Source organism: Xiphias gladius, chromosome 9, assembly GCF_016859285.1.
Source record: "Xiphias gladius isolate SHS-SW01 ecotype Sanya breed wild chromosome 9, ASM1685928v1, whole genome shotgun sequence".
NCBI classification, from domain to species: Eukaryota; Metazoa; Chordata; class Actinopteri; order Istiophoriformes; family Xiphiidae; genus Xiphias; species Xiphias gladius.
In genome coordinates this window covers 7,352,893-7,380,058 of record NC_053408.1, presented here as the reverse complement: position 1 = coordinate 7,380,058, position 27,166 = coordinate 7,352,893, and the positions used below count along the sequence as shown (strand labels likewise).

General features: G+C 40.1%; 1 protein-coding gene across 1 annotated transcript; it reads right to left on the bottom strand.

The window, feature by feature from the left end:
• Positions 1–209: 209 nt before the first annotated feature.
• On the bottom strand, positions 210–22,725 carry LOC120794393 (melanopsin-A-like). Its single transcript, XM_040135441.1, has 11 exons — positions 22,603–22,725; positions 15,644–15,780; positions 15,282–15,415; positions 11,471–11,674; positions 9,453–9,624; positions 8,813–8,974; positions 7,878–7,985; positions 6,944–7,109; positions 6,622–6,813; positions 3,001–3,072; positions 210–410 (listed from the first exon to the last, which is right to left on the bottom strand). The coding sequence occupies exons 1-11, from the start codon at positions 22,723–22,725 to the stop codon at positions 210–212; spliced, it is 1,671 nt and encodes a 556-aa protein (XP_039991375.1).
• Positions 22,726–27,166: the final 4,441 nt, after the last annotated feature.

Sequence of the window (27,166 nt, the reverse complement as noted above, 5' to 3'; positions counted from 1 at the left end):
ACACATATATTTAAAGTTACTGGGCCTTCACGCTCACATACTCGCACACTGTATCTAAAAGAATTAAAAAGAGCATGCTCTGGTTTACAGTTACCCTAACTAGCAAATAGTATGCTAGTATAGAAAAGTCCCATGAAGGGAAATACTGAAACACCCACACACTCCCACACACACAATTAGAGACTCTCATTGCACTTTTGTCCAGCTGTTCACTGTAATGCTGTTGTCCCCAGCCTGGCTATGTCAAGGGGCTCTTTGGCAATCGGGCTGTAAGTTTTGGTCAATTTGTAGTTGCCATGAAAACCCGGGGGACTGTGCAGTATAGATGGGCTGGAGATGGAAGTGACAATGACGGATGGCATTGTTTTACACGCAGTCGTTGGCCCAGACTCCTCCATCACATTATCCAGCTGTGAAAGCAGAGGGAGGAAGAGAGAGAGAGAGAGAGAGAGAGAGAGAGAGAGAGAGAGAGGGAGAGTTGTTTAGGTATTGTAACTGAGACTCGACATGTGAGTGAGTGGTTGACCGTTTGTGTGAAAGAGAAATGCAGAGGAGGAGGTTAAGTGAGAGAATGAAGTTTTATCAACTGTTGCTCTGATTTTGGATCAATACAGCTCTCCTCCACTTAACCTGCCAGTGGAAGACGTGAAATAGTCACAGCTAATCAAAGGCATTGATCGGTTGGATTGATGCATGACTTTCCCACAATGCCTTTGATGGAGTGGGAGTGTATCACTCAGTTGATCACCCAAGATGAATAGCTCTGCATTAGAGGTGCAAAGTACTCTAGCCTTGTTTATTTAAATTGATTTTTTTTTTTTTAAAGGATAATTCTGTTTTATTACAACTTGGGTCTTATTTTCAAAGTTGTGGCCAAAATTTTTTAGCAGTAAAAATTTGATTTGCTAAACAGAGGCATCATTTAACATCAAACTGATAATGAGAAATGAAGTCATTTGTACAACAATTAATAGCTATCTCAGAAATAGTGAGGAGATTATAATTTTAGCTTTTAGGTGTACAGTAAAGTAAGGCTTTCTTTTTACACACAAGTTAGTTGAGCTTGGGTATTTCTTTTCATCTCCGTGGAACAGACAGTCAGTCAGTATTGTTTGTGGGGCACAGACATGAAGAAGGTGTCGAGTCAATCACTTCACACAGTGGAAGAATCCAAAGCAGCCAACACAATCACTTGGTTGCACAAACAGAGCAGCAGGTAATGAATGAAACTGGACTTCAATGAAAGCACGGGTGATAGGATTGACTAAAAAATGGGGGGGGGGCTAAAGCGATATGCAGTACCATTTCACAATACGTTAAACCTACTTTTAAAACAGCTTGTTCAGTACTGTCAGAGTTCACATTTATTTCCAGTGAGCTATTTTAAATGTGGTAGAATCATTGAGCAATGCTGAATGGGTGACATGCCCCTTTAAGTAGCCCCAAAGCACAAGTGACTACAACAATGGAGCAAGACAGATGGAAAATGAGAAGTTAAACGATGGCTGGAGGGTGGAGCAATTCTTTCTCTGTATTATGACAGACTAATCCCTTGAAAAGACCAAAACAAACAAAAAATGTATCCCAATGACTAGGATAATCCGCGAAGTGCGTGTTCAGCCCGCTCATTCATTTGTTATGAAGCTAGTCCGGCAACACAGCAGGGATGCCAACACAGAGGGCTTCGGCCAATAAAAAAGATAACATTGTGTTGAGGGACAAAATCCCCAGTACTTCCAACAATGGCTGGGTTTGTGATCATGGGAAAAACAGTAGTTTTATGTCAGCTACGGCGCTCCATTTCGATGAAGTTCATTATGTACATCAGAAATCATTATCTTAACAAATTTTTTTATTTGATTAGTTAGGCTGTGGCGTCAGCATGATATAATTGACTCTGGCTTTTGGCTCTCTACTTTTTCTTCACTGCACCTGGCCTAAATATAGGACGGGATGTGAGCACAATTAAATTTCTGTTTCTTCATCTCAAACACAAACATAAACTCTGAGAGCAAAATTAGCTGAGTTTCTCGTGAAGAAACAAATCTTTTTGTTTTAATGAGATCCTTTATATGTTATGATATTTTTCATGTTATAATGATATATCTTTTTAGTTACCTAACAATCATTCCGTCTTAACAAAACACATTTCTTGTTATAATACATTTATCTTATTATATTATATTATATTATATTATATTATATTATATTATATTATATTATATTATTACACGAAATAACTCATAAAAACAAGAGAAATGGTTCTCAGTATAACAACATACCGACTTATCTCATGAAAACAAAGGGTGTTATTACTGAGTCAATTGTCAATCATGTTATATTATTATTCTAGGCTACAGTGTCTCTCTAGGTACTGATGTTATCTTTTTCTTGTTACAACAATATACAAAGTTATCATGTCATAACAAGAAAATATGTTTTGTTGTTAACGAAATACATTGATTCTGTGCAACAAGAAAGTTTTGTGACATAAAAAGGTAAAGTGTTATGCTGTTGTAACAGGAAATGGTTCTTTTTACGATGAAATATTTTACTGTGTTGTCGTAACAAGAAAAATATGTCATTGTTATGTGAAAAATATCTATCACTCTATCTATCTACAAGGCCGTCAGCAGTATTGATTTTGAAAATCATCATATTCTACACCACTCTGCAGACACACTACATGACTGGACTACATTGCAATAAAAATACAGAATACACAGACTAAAAAATAATGATATTGAAAAATTTGTGAATAAAAATATGTTAATTTATGGCACCAATACAATTACAATGATCCGAGAGGAAAAATCAGTCGTTCACTGTGATGATTGAAGCAATGCAGTTCTATGGCACAGACTTGGAAAATAGTTGTTAGTAAGATAAATTTTGCTGTTGCTTTCATTTTTTCATGGGATTTGTCTATTTTCTCGATACAAAAAACAGATGCCACATCTACTACACAGAGCACAAGGCGAACGATTGGTGGACTCTTACAGTAGCAGGCAGATGACTGGTTGGCTGCAGACTGATGTCCGACATGGAGATGTCTTCATGATCTGTCAGAGTCTGAACAGTACGCACATATATACAGCTGTTTAGTGTTAGTTACACCCGAAAGATCTTTTGTACTATTTGGGCCTGAAGGTCACACTCTTACTAAATACACAGAAACTTCAAATTGAGATTTGATCGTGAACATTTCAGATAAAGGGGTATCTCTCTTGAAAAGTATGTCATGTTGCGTCCTCCCATCGTTGCAGTGAAAGTCATATGTTCAAATAGCAATACGACTATCACTGAAAATGAAGGCACCTAAAATCTCATGGTTTTCTTGAAACTCGTGGTCGTATGAAAAGTCATCAAATATAACAATAAGATAAAGGTTTTACATTTCGGGAAATACACCCATTTGTTTTCTTGTTGAGAGTCATAGGAGAAGACCGATACTGCTCTCACGTCTGTCTGTTGAGTATGAAGCTGGAGACCAGAGACGGTCAGCTTCACTTAGCATAAACAGTGGAAACGGGGGAAACAGCTGGCCAGCTCTGTTCAAAAGCAACAAAATCCAACTAGCTAACTGTTTCCAATTGTTTCCAGTCTTTATGATGGCTGCTGGCTGTACCTTCATATTTAGTAAACAAACATGAAAGTGGTATCAATCTTCTCATCTAACTCTCTGCAAGAACGCAAATGGGGGTATATTCCACAAAGTCTAAAAGTATCAGGTATTGGACGTACCTCAGAGGTACGCTAAAGATGAAAAACCGAGCTTCTACAGAGAAATGAAATAGTGAATTCTGTAATGAAAATCATTTTAGCACAAAAATCTGTTAAAATTAATACAAAATGGAGAGAAAAATTAAATATAGTGAACTAAAAGGGAAAGTAATCACAATGGATAATACATCCATATAAGTAATTTTTGGAGTCATTTTACAGGACTGGATTAAAGTGACATTGTTTGGAAGAATACAAGGCGGAAAACTGCAATTATAAATAAAAGTAAAAGTATGTATACTGTATCCTCTGCTCTGTGCAGGGGTGGAAGCAGATCAAGGTCAGAGACTCCTAGAGCATCAGCCGTCTTCGTCTGCCAACAAGCGCAGTACATTGAAACATGGGGTCATGGCATGCAAGCTGTGGATTAAGTCTGAAACTCCCAGATTGCTGGATTAATTTTTTGACCCTCTGTAATGGAGTACTCAGTGAACCTGACCTGCATGGCAACACGCCTGTATGTGTGTGTTTGCATATTTTCGTACATGAGGGTTGCTTGTCTTCTTTCTGTGAAATAAGACGATTACAGAGAGACGGAAATGCTCCATATATTGGATGTCCCACATATGATGACCTGTTACTTTTCATTGGCCCGACAGCATGATGCTTTTTATATGAATCACAGTTCATATAAAAAGTGTTGGGCTTTACCAAACCTCAACATGTAGATATGTAGTAACCTCACATACTGTAGATCACTTCCTTTTCCCTTTGATCAGTCATGTTTTTAACACATTCACAGTTTAACACATCAAACAACAAATTTGGAAGTGACGACAAAGGTTATCATTCAAGTCATCCAGCTGTCGAAGGAGGCAGTGATTGTGAAGCATGAATGAAACAGCTGTTGCTTATTAGATGATGCAAGCGACACCTCAGTGCTTGACGTGCACTAATGCTCTGACCTCTTAAATCTCTTGAATAGGTAAATCAAAAGGCCACTGGAGTTGCTTTGATTCTTTAGATATTTAACCCGTCATCCAAAGGTTTGTTTGTTCAGTTCTGACCGACTGGTGGGGAGTCAAAGGCGTTTAACCTCTGCGGGGTTGTTCACACCTTGCGAGTTGATGGATCATCGGCCACAAGTGGGTCATTACTCCACCTGTGTCATGCTAGAGTCACTAGAGTTACATTAGTTATGGTGTGAATTGGTCTTAAACTGCCAGTAAAGGGATATCATGTAATGTAGCGAGGACTGCACAGACCTATACACTGGGGAGACAAAACAATTGCTAACAGGAGGGCCCGCTTCTCAGATCAAGACTACATGAGTCAACGTGTGAATGGGTCTTAACTGCCTGTAAAGGGACATCAAGACGGCAATTTAAGTGGCTGCTCGGGTTTCCCCCTACATGTTTCTAATATGAGTGAAGACGACATTATAGAAGTTAAAGAAAGACTCTCAGAAAGTCGACTCCTTTCCAGTAACAAACAGTAACAAACATCTAACAAAGCGATGTCGTTAGATGTTGAGCCAACGCTGCAGACCATCTACTCACAGTCGCCACTACACACGAACGACTAAATGTAAACACGACGATTACACAGCGTAAATCTCATATTCAGCAACAGGATATGGCGAAGCAATAAGGTGCCTTGATGCAACCCTAGTTCTACAAGTATGCGTGTACCTCACAGTTGCCCCGTATACCAAAGTAACTGAAACAGTGGAACGATCCACCATTCACACCCACGTCAGGAATGGATTGGTCAGCTGTGCAGAGGTGACAAAGGAGCAAACTAAAGTTCCATCTTCAGTTTCACTTCTAAATAAGTGGTTCAGAATATTTAGGTAAAACTTTTACGACTGATGTCATATAATTTCCCCAGATCTCAGTAACTAAATTATGGGCAAAATTTTGGGCAATGGGCAAAAAAAGGCCAACAATCCAGGTTGTATAATACTGAATGTTTTCCATTAAAGCCCATATGTGTAGGATGGAATATGAAAATTACAATGTTGGCTACTCGTGGTGTTAGTATCAAAAACATACATGGTGGTTTACAGCAGCTAATACCCTCCAATGGATCCAACCCAGGGACACAGAGAGTTATGAAGGCTTAATTTGGTTTCGGCAGAATGTTTTTTTAGATGCTCTGTGCCCATAAAAAGTCTACCCAAAGGGACTTTAGATTAGGGCATTTAGCCAAATGTTGGGTGGTGAAGCTATTCCACTCTAGGGGAGGCTATTGGCTACAAATCTTTGTTCTACCTGGTCATGTAAAACTCCGGCTTATCTGGAGCTACTGTACTCCTCATAGATAAAAATGGGCAGTTCAGAGTGTTAACCAGACTCCAGAGGAACATGGAAAATTAATACTGAAACACTGGAAAGACAAAGTTAAACCATTCAGGACAATCAGTGATATTTACAGGTTACCTCAGCAGCGTGACCTCATCAGATTACACCCAAAGGAATCTGGTTCATAACCTTGAGGAGCCCGGATTTTTAGAGGTCTCCAACGAACATGACCTCACAGAGTTTCTTGCCATGAAATACCGAACATAAACGTGACATCTATTGACTTTAACCAGACTCCAAAACAACATGACCTCAGTTCTCATATTTAGGAGAAGAGGATTTAGATCGGCCTTGACGTAATGAAAAAACAGAGGCGAGACCTCCTTTCAAAAACATCATAAAACTAATGTGAGAAAATTTTATCTGAGCCCTAACTGACGCTGTATCTCAGTCTTCTGACACCTGCCTGACACTAAAAAGCAATCAAGTTAGAAATGTATGACTTTCTGACTGCATGAATCTCTTAATAGGTACTAGTGTTTATTGAAATATGTATGTAACAGTATGTAGACATAAGCCAGGCCTCTATACTCACAGTGATCTGTGAGAGGTGACATATGGCCGGGTCAGTGGGGTTGTGGGTGGCAGTTCTCTCAAACTCTCCCGTGTTGTAACCTCTCACCTTTAACCTCTGGCTGGCATGGCGCACCTGTTTGACATCGCCTGACAACTGACGAGTGACAGGCGCCCGCGACGAGCAGTCCTCCTCCGTGTCTGAGAAGCGGGCCTGAGACAACACACGCACATACGCAAAATCACAGACACACAAGACTAAGATCAGCAACTCGTAATTCAAAGTGTTTGTCATAGGAAGTGTAAGACAGAGACATACCATATTAGATATGAGGTACACTCACTGATTCGCTCTCAGACTGGGAGGAATGGCGGGGCTTGCATTTGTTCTCTGAGTGGCTGGTGAGGGTTGAGCGGCGGGTGGACTGGAAGCTGCTGCTGCTGAAACGGTCTCTGCCAGTAAAGCACAGCAACACACCGAGGTAGGGAATATACCTGCTGAGTGCTGACCTGAGAGAGAGGGAGATATATTCAAACCCATAATCAGATCAGTTTTATTAGATGATAGTGAAGCGTGGGGGCCCCTGAAATCCCTGGATGTTAAGCTGAATAAGCACTATTTCCACTTTTAACGTAGGATCCACAAAAGAGCAATCAAATTCTGTAAGCTCATTAAAGCCAGTGTCCCCAGCTCTGGCATTTTGAACAGAAAAGTCGTCTCAGCCAGCTTGTTGTGAGGCTCTGCTCCTTTAAAGTTGGATTTACAGTAGTAAAATATGTCAAAGCACGTAAAAGCCTGAGGGGCAGAAAAGAGGAACAACACATGAAACTTCACTGAGCTTCTTCAAAATCTCCCTCCATTTTTGATTTTTAAAAATCTTTTTCTTTTTATGGTTCTCACAATTACCTGTGTAAATGGTAAATACTGCATAGTATTATTACCTGCCCAAGGAGATTATGTAAGCACTCATGTCCGTTTGTTTGTGTGTTTGTTTGTTTGTTTGTTTGTTTGTTGGTTTTTCCATTTGTGTGTCAGCCAAAAACTACTGAACATATTTGCGCCGAATTTTGTGGAGGTATGGGGCATTGGCGGGGGACCATTAAATTTTGAGGCAGATCCGGATCATTTACTATGGATTTTAACTTTTTTCTCTAAAGTCTAGTTTATGTTCTTTGACGTTGGCCTTGGTCTGCACTCTACTGAGCACATTTTCTAGTTCCTACTCCATTAATTTAATCTGCTATTAATGAAACTCAACACTTGAACGTGCATCCTACCTGTATTTTGGATGCGTAATAGCGTATATGATGGGGTTGTGGATAGCAGATGCTTTGGCGATCACAGCAGGAACAGAGTTCATATAGGGAGTCAACATGTCAGCGTACCTGAGAGAGAGAAGAGCGAGGGGAGCGGGGACAGAGGTTGGTGAGAGGAAGAAAAATGAGAGAAGGAAATGAGACACATTCATATGACAAAGGCAGCGGTGGGTGTGTTGCCTGTTACAGGGTTAGCATAGACGGGGAGTGGGACATACAGTCACACCCACATTTAATATTGGATTCATTTTCCCACCGAAAGATCCCATAACACGTGCACTGGAACTTTCAGGAACACAGTATCTTCAAATGATATCTCTACGCCGCAGTAGCAGGTGTAACATCTTATCAATGAAGTTATTAAAAATGTACCAACGATCGCGTCTGTTTGCTCTTCTTATCAAATCAAACTAATTTCTCTCCATAAATAATAGCACACTGGTTTTACAAATGATGTCCTGACCCCAGCACTCTTTTTCAAAGGAAATACATCACATTAACAAAACAATACCATGTCATAAGAACTTTACGGTCTAGATAGAACTAGCGATAAGTGAGAAAATAGTTTGGATTTTTTTTTTTTTTTTCATGGATTGGGTGACCTGACCCTTTGAGTTTCACAAAATTACTTCCAACCATTTCTAGAAGAATGCTTGAAAATTTAAGATACATTTCTTAAAATGGAGTGATGGACGAATTGCCTTTGGCTAGGGCAGCTTTCATAAAATAATTAACCTGAAAGTATCAGTACTACTTTATAATTATGAACCACATCCCCCTAGAAATATAGTGCGTCTGCAGTTTTCTGTTTTTTTTGGAGAGGTTTTGACATCACTACATTGTAAACAATGTCTCTTTAGCAGTCATTGATGAAGTACACACACATACACACCTACCCAGCGAACGCAGTAAGGGCTGCACAGGAGTAAGGGGCCCAGGAGATGACAAAGAGCAGGATGACAATGAGTGCAATCTTGGCCATTTTCCATTCACTCTTCATCCTATGGAACCTTTTTGCAGAGTCTCTCGTTCCCTCACAGTTGATTTTTGTTATCGCTCTGTCAAACACAGACACACTCAGCATAGTTAAGAAAGTTTGCTTTTGTTTTCAATAAAATTTGTAATTTTAGGTGAAATTGGCCCTTTCAATCTTTTTTGGGTGTTAGTTATATTTTTCTTTTCATTCAATCAATTTTGACAGCTGAGCTGGTGACAGCTGGTGATTTGACGTAGGCATACACAATTTCATCATGACATACATTGCCAGCGTCACCTGCATAGACAGTGTTAGAGTTCAGGTTGAGCAATACAGCGGTATTTTTTGGTGGAAATCAACAGGAAAGCCCAGACACATTGTTAATCAACAAGACATTGGTATCAACAGACACACAGCGACGTCTCGGACACTTATGCCTTCATTAATGCACGTGGGAGAGTGTGTTGCAAGAACACACATGTAGTAGGAGCATGACTAAACATAAACAGCGTGTGTGTGTGTGTGTGTGTGTGTGTGTGTGTGTGTGTGCATGTGCTAACCGTGTTGTGTGTCGGATGGCCCTGAAGATGCAGCAGTAGCAGAAGATGATGATGGAGAGAGGGATGAAGAAGACGAAGGTAAAGAGCAGCATGGTGTAGGAGCGGACAGAAGGGGTAAACGTCATGTAGTCCCAGGAGCAAGACGTCATCAGACCCTCTGGGACATATGCACCTGTGGGAGAACATACATACTTTAGTGGCTGGTTCTGATACCATGACGTTTGACATTTCCTATTTTTATGTCAGTTCCTGTATTGTACCGCTTCTTGCTTCTTCACTATCTGACAGACCTTGAACTGCTTTCATTTTTAATATGGACACATCCGTCCTGACAGCTGTCCTCTAAGTGTGCAGTCTCCTTTCACATTGTGTGTCATTTAACAGTCCAGATGTCAGGCTTTATCATGCTGGTACATAAGAATTACAAAAGCAGAGGTGTAAAAACTTGAAGTTCTGGTTGTTCACTGAGCCCGGCCAAGAAATAATCTGGCACATCACCCCCTGTAAAACCAAAACTTGTGGTTTTTACACTAAGGTTCTTGTGGATATAGCATGTTAATTGGCGAACATTAGAGGTGCTGATAGATGTATCCTCTAGCTGTTGAACAGAGCTGGGCCAGCTGTTTCCTCCTGTTTCCTTATGCTAAGCTAGCCAGCTGCTGGATGTAACCTTATATTTAGTGTACAGACATGAAAGTGGTATCAATGTTCTTATCTAACCCTCGGCAAGAAAGCAAATAAAAATTACACATGATTAGACACAACTTATGTCACTTTGACGATACCTGTAATAACACATTTTCAAGCTGTAGTCCGGCACTGAAAAGCTTAAAGTCTGTAGCGGTGGTAGGAGTCCCTCTAAACCCGTAGAGATATTTTAGCAGAAAACAGCCACATATGCAGGGCTGCTAGTATATCTGTCCAAAAACCAGTTTCTGTTTAAAACTACTATGTGTAGTTTGAATACAATATTAAATATTTCTGACCTTCTAAACTTATGATCCCACCGGTCTATTCAAAGGATGGAATTGGAATTGATATGGACAAATGGAAAACCTATGGTATAATGGGCTATGCATGAGAATGTAATAATTTGTAATATTACAGAAACAGCCTATCCAATGGCTAGATACTATTCACAAGAAAATCATAATAATCGACATATTGAAAATAATGGTAACAAAACAAATTCAAAGAATACATTAATGTACAATTTGGTTGTATTACTTAATATTTAGTCATGTATGTACTGTATGTATATATAAATATACATACCGAACCCATTGTCCATTATTTTTATCTGTTTTATTAATAATCGCTATTGAAGTTCCCCAGGACTCTATACTTGGTCCTTTACCGTTCTTTGTCTACATGCTGCCACTCAGTTACATTATAGAAAGACACAAGACCGATGATTTTTTTATGCAGCTGACTCTCAGTTGTACTTTCCCATGATTGTCACAAACTCCAGCAACTTGACGACCTGCACGAATGTAAAATACAATTAAGTACATAGTATGTATGTGGTATTTCTCTCCATACCGCAGTCCCAGTTACTGACTATTTTGTTATGCTCATCGGTCCTTTCAGGATTTAAATCTTGTCCAGACAAGCGTGTGGGTAATTGACAATGAAGAGTTCCTGTTACTGAGTTTCCACAGCCCAGTTTATTCCCATTTGGGAGCACACACAATAAAGGGGACTTGAAAAGCTGGTTGGAATGCAAGACTCCATAGCCTCTTCAAATGTTGCTGGGCTCTTGTAATGTCGGCTACATTTTAGCATGAGGTGATCTGAGTTCTGAATGCTGTTTTTTTTATTAAATGTGTTTGGCATGTTGACAAAAGGAAAAGCAAGATCTATTTGACATTGTAGCATACCTTTCAGCAGGAATTTGAGATGTTGATACAAATAAGAGAGAAGTACAAAGACAGGTCTCAACAAACTAAATCCCTCAGAGGAATCACACTGATCAGAAAAGACTCTGCTTCCAGGTCTCTGAGTGTAGTTGTACTCACTCCAGCCAAAGAAGGGGGGAAGGCTCCAGCCCATGGAGTAGACCCAGGCAACAGCCACGATGCTCAGGGCTTTCCTGTGAGACATCAACCCCAGGGAGGCCAGAGGCCTGGTGATCACCACATATCGGTCCACCGCAATCACCATCAGTGTCATCATACTGCAGATACCAAACAGCGCCCCACAGAAGGCATACAACTCACAACCTGTAGGAGGCAAGGTGAGGGAGGGAGAAAGAAGCGGTAGATAGGAAGGATAAATATGTTTGCCCATGTTGTTAATGACTGTAGCTTTCTGGATAAATGCATTTTATGGCAGTAGTTCCTGCAGCTCTTGAACAACAGTTGGAAATACTGCAGCTGAATGTGTATCTATGTTACAGTACAATTAAGTTTGGGATGCACATGGGCAACTTCTGTGCTAGTTTGTTAAGTGATCATCTCACAGCCACAACGGCTATGTTTGTATGTTTTCCTCGTAGCATAGTAGAAAATATAGACTGTAATGGCCAATTGTTGTGTGTTACATTTGCATTAGTTTCCGTGACAACTTTGCATCCTTCTTCATCCTACAGTTGATTTAATCAGGCTCAACATTTTATCTCATGGCATTTTACTCATGGCAGCAACCCAGCCTCGAATTATGGTGTTAGTCGGTTAATTTTGTGGTTTGTAGGACAAACCTCCAATTGGTGCAAACACGAATGCTTTTATAATTAATGTTTTTGGTTCAAAAAAATCTCCAGTATCGGTGTATATATTTGAGGCAGATGCCAATATCAGTGCTTTAGGGTAAAAAAAAAAAAAATCTGATAAAAAAAAAATCAATAACATTTAGACATAAAATGCACAAAATTTTTTTATTACGATACTGTAAATTTGTTTTTTTTTTAAAGAATTGTGACATAGATATGCAGGGCGACATTTTACAGCTGAAAAATAAATTTGTCAGTGGTGTCTGGTGACCAAACTGTCTAACAGCAAATTATTGCTTGATCAGTTATCTCAGTTTTGTATCTAATGCCACCAACAGGTCGGAATTTACACTTGTGAATTAGTGTCACATTCAGCTGTATATGGATGCTAACATAGCATGCTTACATGCTAACATTACAGTGGCTTGTTAACATGCTATTGACTTAGCAGATGTGACGCATCTATAATCAATTTGTGGACTCTAACAGTGTCAAGTCTGGTGTATTGCAGCTTTCAGAAAAATTGATTCCCGGTTGTGATCCCTTAGATGTTGTAATTATCATCAGAAGTGTAGTGTAGTCTTTATATACCCCATTGTTTTTTCCAAGCACATTTCTAACAAACTAACTCATATATTTAGCCTCTGATATATCAGCCAGTGTTGTTTTAGGACTGTTAGGCATCTCCAAATTGGATTTCTTTTCACTATTAATGTTAAAGTTGATAAAAAAAAAATCAGTTTCAGTAATATTTTTTGCTTTGGCACAGTATTTATCGCAACAAAGCCCATATGAATTTAATTATGCAGAAGGGAGAGGATAAGGAAAAAGATGAAGGGAGGATGGAAGGCAGGAAAAAGCAGGGAATTAGATGGGAAAGGAAGGGAAAATGAGATAGAGAACGGTGAAAAGGAGCCCAAGGTGAAGGATGCGTTGGGGTGTCAGGTGAAGAGAAATAGCAGCAAGATAAAAGACTGACGGATGGTAAACTGGAGAAAAATGTGTGGGTTAACAGGAGGAAGGATAAGAAAAGCGTGGAATCCACAAACAGCACACAGTATTCATGTTTAAATATTTAATACATGTTGAACAAAAAAGTAATGAAACTATTACATGCTGTTAATGGTTTCGTTCAGAGACTACACCAGCGTTGGCAAGAAGTCTCTTTTTGTTGCATAATGTAAGGTGCTGTTCTCAAGAGTTTATTATAATACTAAATGTATCCATAATGTATGAAGAAATCCGATACACACATTCATGCACACTTGCACATATGTGCAAGCTTATACACACACAGACAAAATACACACTGACAAAATACAAACATTCAATCTTCACTTTATCAGCCCTTGTCCCTCGGGCCCCAAGTGTGAGATTACCGCCGACCTGTCACACATCACATAGTCACACTGCCAAGCCATCACATCCAAACACAAGACAAAATCTGAAGTGTGTCGCCTGTGTGAAGAAACTCAAATAAATACCACTCAGGCTATTAAATATGCATCACAATGGCTCTATGCCTGTCGTCCTGACTGTATGTGTGTGTTTGACAGCCCCTTTTTAAGTTACTGAAAGTAATGAAGTCCAGATTAGCTCCCAAGGAACAGCAGATGTTCTCTGGAGAACATTATTTTAAAGTCCTGGGGCATTATGTCGTAACAGCAAAGTTCACTGTATCACGGTCAAGTCAAGATAATGAGTACATGTAAAACATGTCAGAAATGGAAAGGTTTAATAAGTCCCTACAATGAATTGTTAGGTGCACATCTTTTTAGGAAGCTCTAATCATTATGTGCGTTTCCATTCACATGGTTACATGAACATTTTCTATCTAAGCATTAAAAATCCAAGTGAAAGTGCAGAAATATTTTTAAAAAGTCAAAATATCACTTTTACGCTGAGTTGGAATATTTGGTGTATCAATAAAAACAAAACTGACGTAGTGAAAAAATCATTATGTACATGAAACAATTCGTTATGTTGAGGCATACATACGTGCAGTTGGGGTTTAGCCTAACTTCGAATGTTAGAATGTTAGGTATAGCATGTTAATTACGTCTACAGTTAGCATGTTAATGTGCATTTTAACAGCTAATAGGTACATGCTCATGTTTAGCATGTAACGTTTAGCATGTTATCATGCCATGTCATTTTGGGGGAACCTTTTAATCATATAAAACCGTATTTTCCCTCATTAGATATTGGTCGGAGTTGTGTGCTTGGATATCTGTTGGCATTAACTTTGTTTACATTCCCAAAATTTCATAAATTTTCATCTCTCCTCAACTACTACAACTTACTTGAGAAAGAAAAAAAGCTAAGAAAAAAATTTTTAGGCAGCAAGGGAAAAATAAAAAGGTTTCCTAGGTGTTTGGGGGGATGGTGGTGGTTAGGGAAAAAAAAACGAGAGTCCTCTTGCAGTAACCACCATCAAGAGTTGAGCTACAGATCTGACAGCGATTGGCTGTCTTCGTCAAGGTCAGCACAACTCCTGAAGGAAAACACAGCATTCCAACTATCAGTGCTAGATCAGTGGATTGAGAACCCTCCTTTACCAGCTCTCTATCTCTGTTCCCAATAGGTTGCATAATGCACACCATAGTACAGCCCCCACCTAAATACGCTCCTGTAAAACACACTGCGGACATGCATTCGTGATTACACTATATGATCAATGGGACTTGGATACTACAGAGTAAGCCTTGGGTGCTGCTTTTTCCACTGTGGCAGAAAGAGATGATAGAGGATAGCAAGTGTGTGTGTGTGTGTGTGTGTGTGTGTGTGTGTGTGTGTGTGTGTGTGTGTGTGTGTGTGTGTGTGTGTGTGTGTGTGTGTGTGTGTGTGTGTGTGTGTAGAATCTTAATTACACTGTAGGTCACGCTCTAAAGGGTGGGGAAACAATACAGGTCCCTGTGGAATTCAAAGTGTGCGTCCATAAATGTTAATGTTGTTGGTGCATACATGCACATGAAAAAGAGTGTATAAACTATCATGAGTCTGCATTTAGGCTGGTGTATATGTGCATTTGTATTTGTGCAGCATTTTTAAATATAACACAAGGCTAAAATGTCATGTAATGAAGCCATAATGTTACACTGTGTATATGCATGCGTTACCTTTCTTTCCAAAGATCCATCGCTTGTGCATGCTGGTAATGAAGAAGATGGGCGTCTGGGTGAGACACATGAGGAAGTCTGTGACTGCCAGGTTAATGATAAAGATGTTTGATGGCGTCCGCAAGCTCCGGCTTCTACACACACACACACACACACACACACACACACACACACACACACACACACACACACACACACACTGCTGTTGAAATATTGCCATTAATATTGGACTATGATTAAATCAGATATCTCATTATTATTTATATTATATCACAGACACATACAAAAAAAAGTGGTGCCCAAGAATATTATTGAAGGAAATTTACTTAAAACCTGAAGCCTAAGCACAAAAAACACAGTACCTGCAGAAAGCATATATGACCAGGAAGTTTCCCAGTAAGCCTGTGATGCCCACGGCCAGGATGACAACACCAATTGTGTAGTGAGCGTGGTCTGGGACGTCGACCGTTGGAAATGGGTGGCTTGGAATTATGGAACCCTAGACACAGGAAAACAAGAAGGATCAATTAATCATGAGTCAAGGAATCACGATGTCAAGTCATGAATGGATGGCAATACAATCCAAAAAGAAGAAGGGCACGGATGACCAGGGGAAATATATGAAGTGAAACTAAATTAAATGAATATGATTTAAGTAGGGACAATAAACAAACAAGAGTTTGCTGATGCTATCGTACTGACCTTTATTTCACTAAAATTCAACTCCCATCCTTTTTTATTAGTTGCTTCCCTATCATTGTTAATGATGGATAAAAATTAGGGGATAATGAGCCCACTGAGTTATGGGCCCATTATCCTAAACACTAAAATGTAATAACAGTTTCTTTGCCAGTTCCCCTTTTAATTTTAATTCTGGGTGAAATGATCCTCTAAAGAAAAAGACAAAGAGGTCTAGATTTTGTGTTTCAGCCTTCATGTCCTCTGTCATACACAGGGCTGCAGTTGACATTTAAAGCAATAAAACTGGGCTAGACTACACTAATTCAAGATGTGTGTCTGCAAGTATTAAATTAAAGCCTTGGAATGAGAGAAAATACACTTAGTCTGGAGCTCACTCTGATTGAACTTTATATAACACAAATACATCCTATTTAAATTGTTATTTGATGGGATTTTCAGTGGAATAATCAGGGTAATAATAATTGGTTTGAAGTGTTAGCATGTACTTTAAAATATCATTAGGTGACGTCAAGTGACCTAGAGTACATAAGTAGCCACTCTAAACATCTCATCCTCTTTCAAGAGCTGAGAGAAGATGAAAGCATCTATCCATGCTTTATGCTCCAGTAACTAATTCTTTTTTTGAGGGTCATCAAGAGATCAATGTATCTCGACCTCAGTCAGCAACAAAGAAAATCTACAAGGCCTCTGTCACAGCTTACATTGGCTGAGAGTGTCTGTAACTGACAGGGTTTGAAAAGTCTTATTTACACAACAGAGTAACAAGTAAAATGACTACTCATGAGCAAAGTTAAACCATGAAGCAAAGGGTTGAAGATATATTTCTATTCTTTACTCACAGAAAGTTAAAGAAGCAATAACACCATAGACAAATACTCTTATGAACAAAAGTACTACATTCACTGAGCAACAGCTATACAATTAATGATTAAACTCATACTACATTAGATTATACTAGTCTTGTTACTTGCAAATTGTGGCTTAATGTGTGAGCAGTACTTGAAGATTGCAGCCTCTCCAGTGTTGCTAAAGTCAAACGACATATATGTTGTCAGATATAAAAACATCTGTTGCGATTCATCATAACCGCAAACTGATATACTATTTTTTGAAACCGTAAAGCATTACAGCAATCACAAAAAAGTAGAGAAGTAAAATGTTGAAAATTTTCACATAAAAATAGGTGGGATACACACTGTGTTTTGATATGAGTGTGCATCTTTCCCCTCGTTCCTTACAATGTTACCGCTTTTTGGTTTTTAGGATACTTTCCCAAAAAGACATTAAACAGTGATAAAGCAAAAGAGACAAGGTTGTTTTTTTTTTATGGATTCATAATAGCAGACTTTTTGTGAAGGAAATATTTTCGCTTGACAAAAAGCATTTTGTGTCTAAGAAGCTGCTGCAGCTAAGAGCACACAGCTCCAGTTGAGAATTTATTTCAGAAAACCTGACACACTCCTTAAGCATTAACACTTTCCTTTTGTTTCTTACTGTGTTTCTTTCAAGCATATGCATACCCAATCATACACACACACACACACACACACACACACACACACACACACACACACACACACACACACACACACGCTAAATCTTCCTCAGCCGCCCCAGTGTTCAATTAGAACACACACATATCCTTCCATTAATCGCGGCCTCCACATTTAAGCGTGCATGTGTGTGTTTTTCTTTGTCTGCATTTGTCTGTGTGTTTGTCCAACATCTGCTTCAGCAGTCCTACTTTCCTGCAGAGTCACAAGCTCCTGTTACTAAAAGGGGGACATTTGAATAGACTGGTTATGTAAGATATTGAGCGAGAAGGTCATGGGAACGTGGTGCTGAAAGAGGGGACAAGTGTAGTGAAGGTGGTATGCAGATGTGGCGTATGTGTGTGTGTGTGTGGAATGTAAACACACTTACATCCATTCTGATGCCATTGTTGGAGATGTGGTGGATCGCACTCAACGTCTTCCTCCCTCCCTGCTTCATTTCTTCCCCAGTCGTGTTTCCCCTTTTAACACCCCTGCCACTCTCCCTGCTGGATCTCTTTCTCATCTCCGCTACCACTGCTCAGTCCCGATCCCTATTAATTCCCTCATTAACGTCTGTTCCCTAAATCTTTAAGACACTCCTTTCCTTCCTCCTGCTTCCTTCTCAGGTCGTCCGTCTCCCAGCTTGAGCAGCTCGGGGGCCAGATTAATGGCGATCACACGGCGAGGTGGAAGGAGAGGCACAGTGAGCAGCATGGCAGGGAAGTCTCCTCTATGTCTGTGCGGGATTTAAAGACTGAAATAGAGGGTGGTAATATCTCTCTGTACTCTATGTCTGTGAGCGTGTACTGACGCCAAGGCGCCAGCATTTCTGGGTTCTTGTCTTTGTCAGTGGAGAGCAAGTAATATATACGTAAATGGTACGGTGGCTGTCTAATGCACAGCAATTTTGAAAAGGCAAAGACGAAAAACCGAGAGAGACAGAAGAAGAAGACTAGGGATAGAAGAGAGAGTGAGAGACAGAATAAAGGGGAGGAAGAGAATTAATCATCCACTGAAGGAATCTGATTTTTTTTTAAAAACACACATGCATGCACATACAAGCATTGCTATGCACACGAGTGTGTTTGAATGCTTACAAATACATGTGCTGTTATTGGACAGGCTTTTGTTTATAGGCAACATATGTGTACACACCGATTAATTAATGTGCATAAACAAAACACAGAAATCCACATCAGTCTGTAACAGCCAAGACTAATCTAATAAACATAGCCCAGGGGGCTTCCCTTTAAATACAAAGTACCTCTGGTGACGGCATTATCATACTCATAATCAATGCAATGGTTCATTTACAGCAGAGAGGTGTATTATCATTGGAAACAGGTCTTCATTATCTGAGTCTAACATCTGGCTATTTTCTCCAGTGGGAAAGGGCACACTCAGCATTCATTCCCGGGTCAAATGACTCTTTAGTTGTCACGGGTATTTATCGGCTCCAGCTCCAATTGGCAGTGTTGGAAACAGGACACCCGGTTGAACACGCTAATCCCCCCCCCCTTTTCCAGCGCAATGCTATGACACGCATCGAAGTCCGGGACGTTGCCGCGTAAATAGCCAGGAACATGTATTGTTTTGTAAAGTCTATGTGCCATCTCAGCCACAAATTCAGTCTGTCTCTGTTTAAGCAGTGCTCAAAAAACATTCAGTTGGCGTTGAGTTTGAAGAGACTGAAGTAAAAGACATAAAAAATGTGACCACCCTAACATAGTCAATGGCCTCCATGCTGCTTCCCAGTGTATACTAACCCTGTTTTCCGCAAACTGGTCTACTGGCAAGGGGAAAGGAGTCAATCACCTTTTTTTAGCGGCTTCACGCACATCTAAAAAACGAGCTAATTTTGGTGTGAAAATGTATCAGAGTGACATAGACCCAGTGTTACTCAATGATTGAGCCTTAACAGTAAATGAAGAGCTTGACTCGCATATAAAAAGGACTACAGATAATAATTTGTGTGCCGTGCTGTGGGCACCAGGAATTCTGTATTCTGATTGGCTGGCAGGTATTCATTAATTTCTAGTAACCAGACGGTATAACTGGACTACTCTGACAAAGGTATCCGTTCTGGTTCTCATTGCCTGTTTTTTTTTTTTTTTTCCATTTAGTACACTCATGGTATGTACAGTGTTTTTTAGGCATGATCCCTTACCTATAAGTATAATATATTGTCTCTCAGTGGAATCACATCATGATTACATACTCATATTCAGTTATTGTTTAAGTAATTCCGTTGTCAAAGTTAATAAATGAAATTGAATTTATAATTTAAAGAGCCAAATAAACACATAAAGAACAAACTCAACACTATTACACTTACGTAAACATGAAAAACATACACTAAGACAGACATAACATCATATACAGTCAAAATGTATTTAAAGAGTAGCAAAAATATTTGATATAGTACTACTGTTATTGGATTTTGTTTTTTTGTCTAATGTAATACTTAACAGTGGAATTGATGTTTATTGCACTGAGCATGATTTTTATTATTTAATATGTTGCTCTGAATATCTATGAAATATTGTGATATTGATTTCATCCATATATCCAAAGGCAACAGATTTTAACAAGGTGCTTGCTAGGATACAATCTTGAATTAACAACTGAGAAATGAATAGCAGGACTGGGTTGAAAAGGTGAATGAAGACCAATTTACTCACAAAATTGAGTTTTTATCTAATTAGTTTTAGTTTATCTGTTTGCACAATTAAAACCTCCTGTTCTTACAAATTAAACTGCTTTAGCACTTAATTGATGTAACTTTTATAATGTTCTGTCACTCTTACATCTACTGAATGCTAATGTAAACAACCAATCAAAAACTAATGCTACCTTTTCTTCAGTTGTCCAGAGACTTAACAGTATTGACAAATGTACCACTCACAGCACATCTCATTATCAGCTAACTGAATCCGCCCTATGTCACGAGCAAGTTGTTAATCAGCCTATCATTAACCTGGAATATAAATGGTTACCTACGTCTTCACAGACCAACTCATTTGTTTATAAGCTAACACACTCTAATCAAGTGCATAGCAGGAAGATAAGATCACATAGGGCCACCCCCACACACACGCACAAAGCCCTGTTCATACATGGCATTAACATGCATCTTGGGTGAGCCAATCACATGTGGACAGCTGTAAGTACAGGTGTGAATGCACCGAAGATGCACTGAGGAAAGCATTGAGATCCGATCACTTTGACCACATTCTGAGGTGGACTGGGCCGCATATGGCCACATGCTTTTAGCAGTTTGTATACAAATCTTTCCTCGGCCACACCTAAGGACTGCCAACTCAACCGATGTCCTCGGCGGAAGAGGGTGTACTTATGCATTCGCAAAAAAAATACAAATTGCGTAAGCTGGCTTTGTCCACAACATCAGGAAATTTCAAAAAGCCCTGGAACATGCCAAGAAATAGACCCAGCCTGTATTGTTTTGATTTCTTCTTCTTCTTCTTCTTTTAATATCCAGCAGACTAGGCATTTAACCTGCCGGATGCATTCTAATGCCAGGTAAGAGCTGATGTACTTAGAGCTGTCCACTTGTGATCGGATTACCCAAGAAGCATGTTCATGCCAGCTATGAACTGGGCCACAGACACTTGCTCTATCGATCTATCGCACAATGTTGTTCAGGTTGGAGGACTTGTTGACAAATCCATATGCACACACACACAATCACATCAGCAGTCACAGACACATAATTTTCATTCCACAGACACTCCCCGACACAAATGTGTGTGTGTGTGTGTGTGCATACACAAATACACACGTTAGGATTCCTAAATTGACCTGTATTTTTATAATTGACCAGAGATTGTAGATTAGATGGATGATTAAGAGAGATACAGTGACAAACAGTGGTAAAAGGAAACAAGAGCTCAAGAGAGAAACACAGAAAACCAAGAGAGTTTCTAAATGAAAACCAAACTTATTCTGGAGTAGAAGATCAAATCTGTCTCAGTAGAAGCTGCCCTCAGGCACTGCTTCGGTATCAGCTTTCCCAGCACTCCCACCATGAAGTCCAGACCACAAAAGCTGCAGAGAGTGAAGCCTGCAGGTCTGAACTTCAAAGTCGGGATCCAAACTAAACCATTCACACTTGTTGAACAATGTTTGCCATAGTGGTGCACCCACGTGTTTCTCAGTATGTCTTTCAAACAGCTGTTATTCTCTCAAATCATACTCAATGTCTGTCTGGACTCCTGGGGCAAAGTTAAATCGATGTTTTCTCTTTAAACTTTATATTTTACGTACGGTACAGAGGTGGATACACTGGTACACATCTGTATAAAAGGGTTTCCCTGAAAGCCATGCATAAACTAATCCCACACTCAGACAGAGAGGGAGAGATGGAGTCTGATTCATCCATGAGACTTGGTAATGAAAACGTTCTTTCTGCTGGTAACCGCACATCTTGGACTTTCCAGGAGAACAAATATAGGCATAAATTGTGATAAAATAAGGGCTAGATCAACGCCATTTGGCGCGACACTTAGTCTCAAAACTCACCACTGAGCACACACAAGTAATCTGAAATGTTTCAGGATTACTGACAAAAAAAAAAAGACAAAAAGAAAAAACATGAATGGCATTTTAACGCGTGCACCGATGGTGGCACAAAAAAGGATCGGCGATTTCACTCATTCTTTAACAACCATTTTCTCCAATAATACAAGCTGAGGAAACGCCAGAGATAATCGGTTTCATTCAGGTGCGGGGCTGAATGAACGGAGCGCAGATGCTTAGGGGAGGCTGGTGTGACTCATTCATTCATTCACAGAGTACAGTCTCCTTCATACAGTATTCTTCAGGTTTTATAAATGATTTGGTGGGCGATTTAAAACCAACAAATAAAAAGGGAAACCATGATAGTTTTCTTCGCCTGTTTCGCCAGATGTTGAGAGTTAGTATTTGGCTGCTGTGGATCGGATCTTGCTGCGGTTACGCATCGCTGCAGCGCACACCGAGGGGTGTTCCTTCAAGCAGCCAAAATTATTCAAACAACAACAACAACAACAACAACATGAAGACAGGAGTGGGAGCAGGATACTTACAGCTGTAGCGACTGGAGACAGCTCCATGAGCCGGTGCGGACTTATGGAGCTGATGTTCCAGGGTGCCCGGGCCGTCGGGTCCGATGTGGGGATTCCCGGTCCAATCAGCAGCCTGGAATCCATCCCCAGTCCACCTTGGTTAATGATAGGAGGTTGTATGTGAGAGAAGTGAACGTGAGACGTGTTGAGTCTATATCAGGTGGTCTAGGAGTCCAAGTGGCCAGCCGTCATCGCCGCCCTGCTCTCATATCCCACTCTGACAGGACCACTGGTAGTACAGCAGCTGTGGAGGGGTGGGAGAGAAGTGCTCTCTCTCTCCCTCTCTGTCTCTGTCTCTCTCTCTCTCTCCCTCTGTGTGTGTGTGTGTGTGTGTGTGTGTGTGTGTGTGTGTGTGTGTGTGTGTGTGTGTGTCTTCTCCAATCCCTTCTCGGGATGCCTTTGGGTGTACTTAGGTCTGTGCGTGTGTGCATGGATAGAAATGCCTATTGTTCTGTTTGTTTATTTAACTTTAGGAAATCCATAGAACAGTTTTTCTGCTCATATCAATACCCTCTTTGCAAGTCTTCTTCTGCATTCCCCTCCAGCTTTCAGTTTTCCTATTATCTCTCCTCTGCTGAAAGTTAAGAAGGTTCTAAGCCAGAAGGATTCGCCCGTGGGTTAGGCTATCTGCATCACACAGGAACCTGCATGGCTTGTGTTATCCGTTTACAATCCTGCAGCAGAGAACCCCATTTTCATCTTGCAGAAATCTTGGTTACATCGTCTGCACTTACGTAATAACAGATAAAATGTATATTTATTGTAGTACAGAGTTGTGACTCAGACCAATGGAGTGTGTTCTATTAGGTGTAGTGAGAAGCTTTGGATTTCGAGCACTTTAGTGGGCAAAGGTCGAGGTCGCAGTAGAACATGCTGCTCTGTAAAGACTAGACTAACAATGATTGGAGAAATTGGATAGATAATGGAAGGATCAAAAGGTAGTTGTTATTTGGGTTGATTTGCTAATATATTCAGTGTGTGTATGCATATGTGTAAATCCTAAAGAAAGGAAGGGCAGAAGGTGAGTGAGGAAGGTGAGTGAGGAAGAATACAGACAAAAAATGGAAAAGGTATTAACAGAAATGTGAAGACTTGAAGGGAAATTCTGGTGTTTTTCAACCTGACTCCTCTTCTCATAATGGTGTGCATTCTGACTATCGGTCATGATAATTTTGATATTTCTTGTTTATACTGCAGATGAATCGTAAACAAGTAGTTTGCTAGTTGACTAGCCAAATAAGTTTTTTTTTTTTTTTCTTTTCACCATTTCGGGCCAGATTAAAAAAACCTATGAGCATAACACTAAGATTATCACCCTGATATAGCAAACATGTTAGCATGCAATTTCTTATATACACATCCAGCAGAAACAGAAAAACATTGGCATGTTGTGTTTTGTGTATCTGAATGTATGCAGAGCTTAACACTAATGTTTATTTAGTGCCTGTCACAGGACAGAATCACAGACGCAGCACTGATCAGAGATGAACAAATTTTTGTATCACTGCACTACTTTTTCTGTCTCATGATTTCTGGAGAGGTTACAGTGAGTTAGCTGAGTTACCACAGCGGAGGAGGGAGCGAGACCTGGACTAGGAACACGTTTTTATGTGACTCTAACTGCTCTCGGGGGAACAATAAAGCTTGCTTTTCACCTCTACAGATCCAAAATGACATTTAGCCGAGAGCACTCAACCCTGTGGACAGACAGAATGGTAGAGAAGCTGAATGATAGGTTTTGGAACAATGGCCGATTCTAAGCAGAAGAAGAAGGATGCTCAGGAATTTAAGTGTGACCATCATCCAGTTTTTTTTTCATTCTAGAGGGAGGTACAACGTCTTATGATGCCTCTCTTATTTGTGATATAACATCCTTGCTTCCTTAACCTCCTTTCGTTTTTCTTACTCCATCACTCTGTTTGCCTTTGGGTCTGGATTTGGTTTGTGCACACTAAGGCACACTAACCCCTGCCCCCATAGCCCGTTTTACTGTTTATATAATGCCCTATTCAGCAGTCTTCAGTTTTCAACAATAATATGTTCCTAATGCTCTCTAATGCTACATACTACAGCATAACTGCCTCTTCAACTCCCTTAAACCCAGTCAGGTTAGCTCACCTCTGGAATGCTAAGTGTTGATATAAGGAAATTCTAGGAGACAGTGGGTTTAACCTGGTGGGAATTTCGATTTTTATCCCTGTAGAGCGATGTTACGGGAAAAATCTTGTGTGCAAAGAGTATCTACCGCTTTTTCCAGGCTTGATCCCTGTGCACTTGAGGTCACCATGCTTTCTGCATGTCTGCCTCTCACATAGCACTGTTCTAAATCATTCATTTACTTTAAACAAAATCTCCATCCAACGCCTAATATCCACACACACACACACACACACACACACACACACACACACACACACACACACACACACACACACACACACACACACACACACACACACACACACACAGATGCACACATTTGTATGTCTATCTTTGTGAGGATACTGACATAATGCATCCCCCAGCCCTTTACCCTAACCTTAACCATCACTACTAAATGCCTAACCTCAACCCTTCCCCTAACCCTAACCTAAACCTAATTCTAACCTGAACCCTGAAACCAGGTCTTAACCCTCTAACAGCCTTTTAAGGGTGTGTGGGTGTGTCAGAATGTGAGGACCTCATGTCCTCACTTACCCAAAATGTCTTCACTCCAATGGCTTAAAACTCAAACTAGTCCTCACAATGTATAGCCAAACAAGTACACACACACCCACACACACACGCATGCACACACGCACACACTCTACTTATGAGTTTAGGGATGCAACATGTTTAAATGTTTAACTTCTAGCCTCTGCCCTTCTCACTGAACTCTCTAACAAACAAAGACATCCTTCCTGTACGGATGTTGTGTATTTTGATTTTATGTGTGCAGCGTGTGTGCCCATGTTTGTGTATTTGCAAGTGACGTGGCCCTGTCTGGCAGCTGCAAGACCCGAAGAATAACTGGTCCCGTGATGGGGAGTTCCTGCAGATATTAAGAGGATCAGAATCTGGGTCTGGACTTACACAACAGTAGCATTATACAAACAACACAACTAATACAAAGACCAAAACAATACCACTCTGTGTGGCAATATCCCCCCTGTTCAGGTTAAATAAGGTTATTTTTCATCCCAGGGTCCTAAGTTATCCATGCAGCTGCTCAGAGTTGAATAATGATCATTAGCTTCAAATCCAATGACCCATTTACAGGTCAGGCAAGTTGTGTCCAGGACATTGCAGACCTGTTTTTTAAATGTCAATAAACAATGTGTCTACCTAAACAGCCAAATGAGTCTATTAAGCAACATTCAGAGAAAGTAAATTGTTACACAGTAAATTGTACATAAACATATACAGTACAAATATTTAAACTTATATTGATACCATCATACTAAGAGCAAACTGAAAAGGCCAAAGTAAGCGTCTTTCAAATCTGTTGTGGTAAACCAATCGCTCAGCCGCACCGGTAGCTTTTTCGGTGTGTACATCCAAAGGGGCATACGGGCAATTCATGAGTGGATGTAGGACCAAGACATGACTCATGTCTCTGCTTTTATGTCTTTATTATTTAAAAATAACAAAAATAGAGCCATTTCTCTTTGGTCTCCATGGATCTACTAAATTGCTCCCTTGAGCAACAGTTTCTGTCCTCCGTTGAAGAGGACAAAATGCTCTTTTTTACACTTGCAGGAGTCGTGGATTCGTGAACTGGGGACAATGAGAAGGCTGCGGGACTGGAATCACGGATTTCCCAGAAACCACATGCGGTTTCTGGGAAATCTGTGGGGTAAGCACAGTCATAACTCACTGCAAATAATGGATTAAGATGCAGTAAGCAGGCTAAAAGGCTAGAGCGAGAGAGGTACATTGAAAAATACGAAGGTAGGTCACTTCAGTGAAAGAAATTATAGTGAATTTGTTTCCAAAATCAGAAACAGTAGCTTATTTTGAGAATTTGTTCAATTCGTAACCCCAAACAAAAGCTTGGTTTTGGAAGCTGGAATATTTGCCAGCAGAGTTTTAGATATTATGATTTCTTCACAACAAGCTAACATTACTGAAAAAGACTAAGCCTACTGTATTGCCATGCTAGCAGCTCCGTTGGGCTAGTTAGACCAATTGGTACTTTAAGCTAAATGCTAATGTTAGCATGCTAACACGGTCAGCTCAGTTCTGATCACAGTAAGCCATGACAGTGTGACAGTGAGCCAAGATGGAATTAATAAATCATTACTGACACGTCAAAATGTATTAAATGAAAACAGACCTATTAGCACTAACCACAGAGTACAGCTGAGGCTGACGGGAATGTCATTAGTTGTGCTAGTATTTGGTCAAACCAAAGTATTCAAATTTTGACCCGATAATAGCGCTAGATGAAAAGTGAGGGGACCGCTAAAGTCAGTAGGGTTCATCCTTCCAGCCAACAGTGGCTGCGAAGTCAGCCTCACAGTCACTGTTGCTTAAAGCCACTATG

What these genes read in the sequence shown, in the direction of transcription:
- LOC120794393 (XM_040135441.1), bottom strand. Translation starts at nt 22,725, where the DNA reads ATGGATTCCAGGCTGCTGATTGGACCGGGAATCCCCACATCGGACCCG. An exon ending in TCCCCCCTTCTTTGGCTGGA is followed by an intron (nt 9,625 to 11,470) that starts GTGAGTACAACT and finishes GTTCTCCCACAG; the next exon opens with GTGCATATGTCCCAGAGGGT. An exon ending in CCAGTCATCTGCCTGCTACT is followed by an intron (nt 411 to 3,000) that starts GTAAGAGTCCAC and finishes CTGCTTTCACAG; the next exon opens with CTGGATAATGTGATGGAGGA.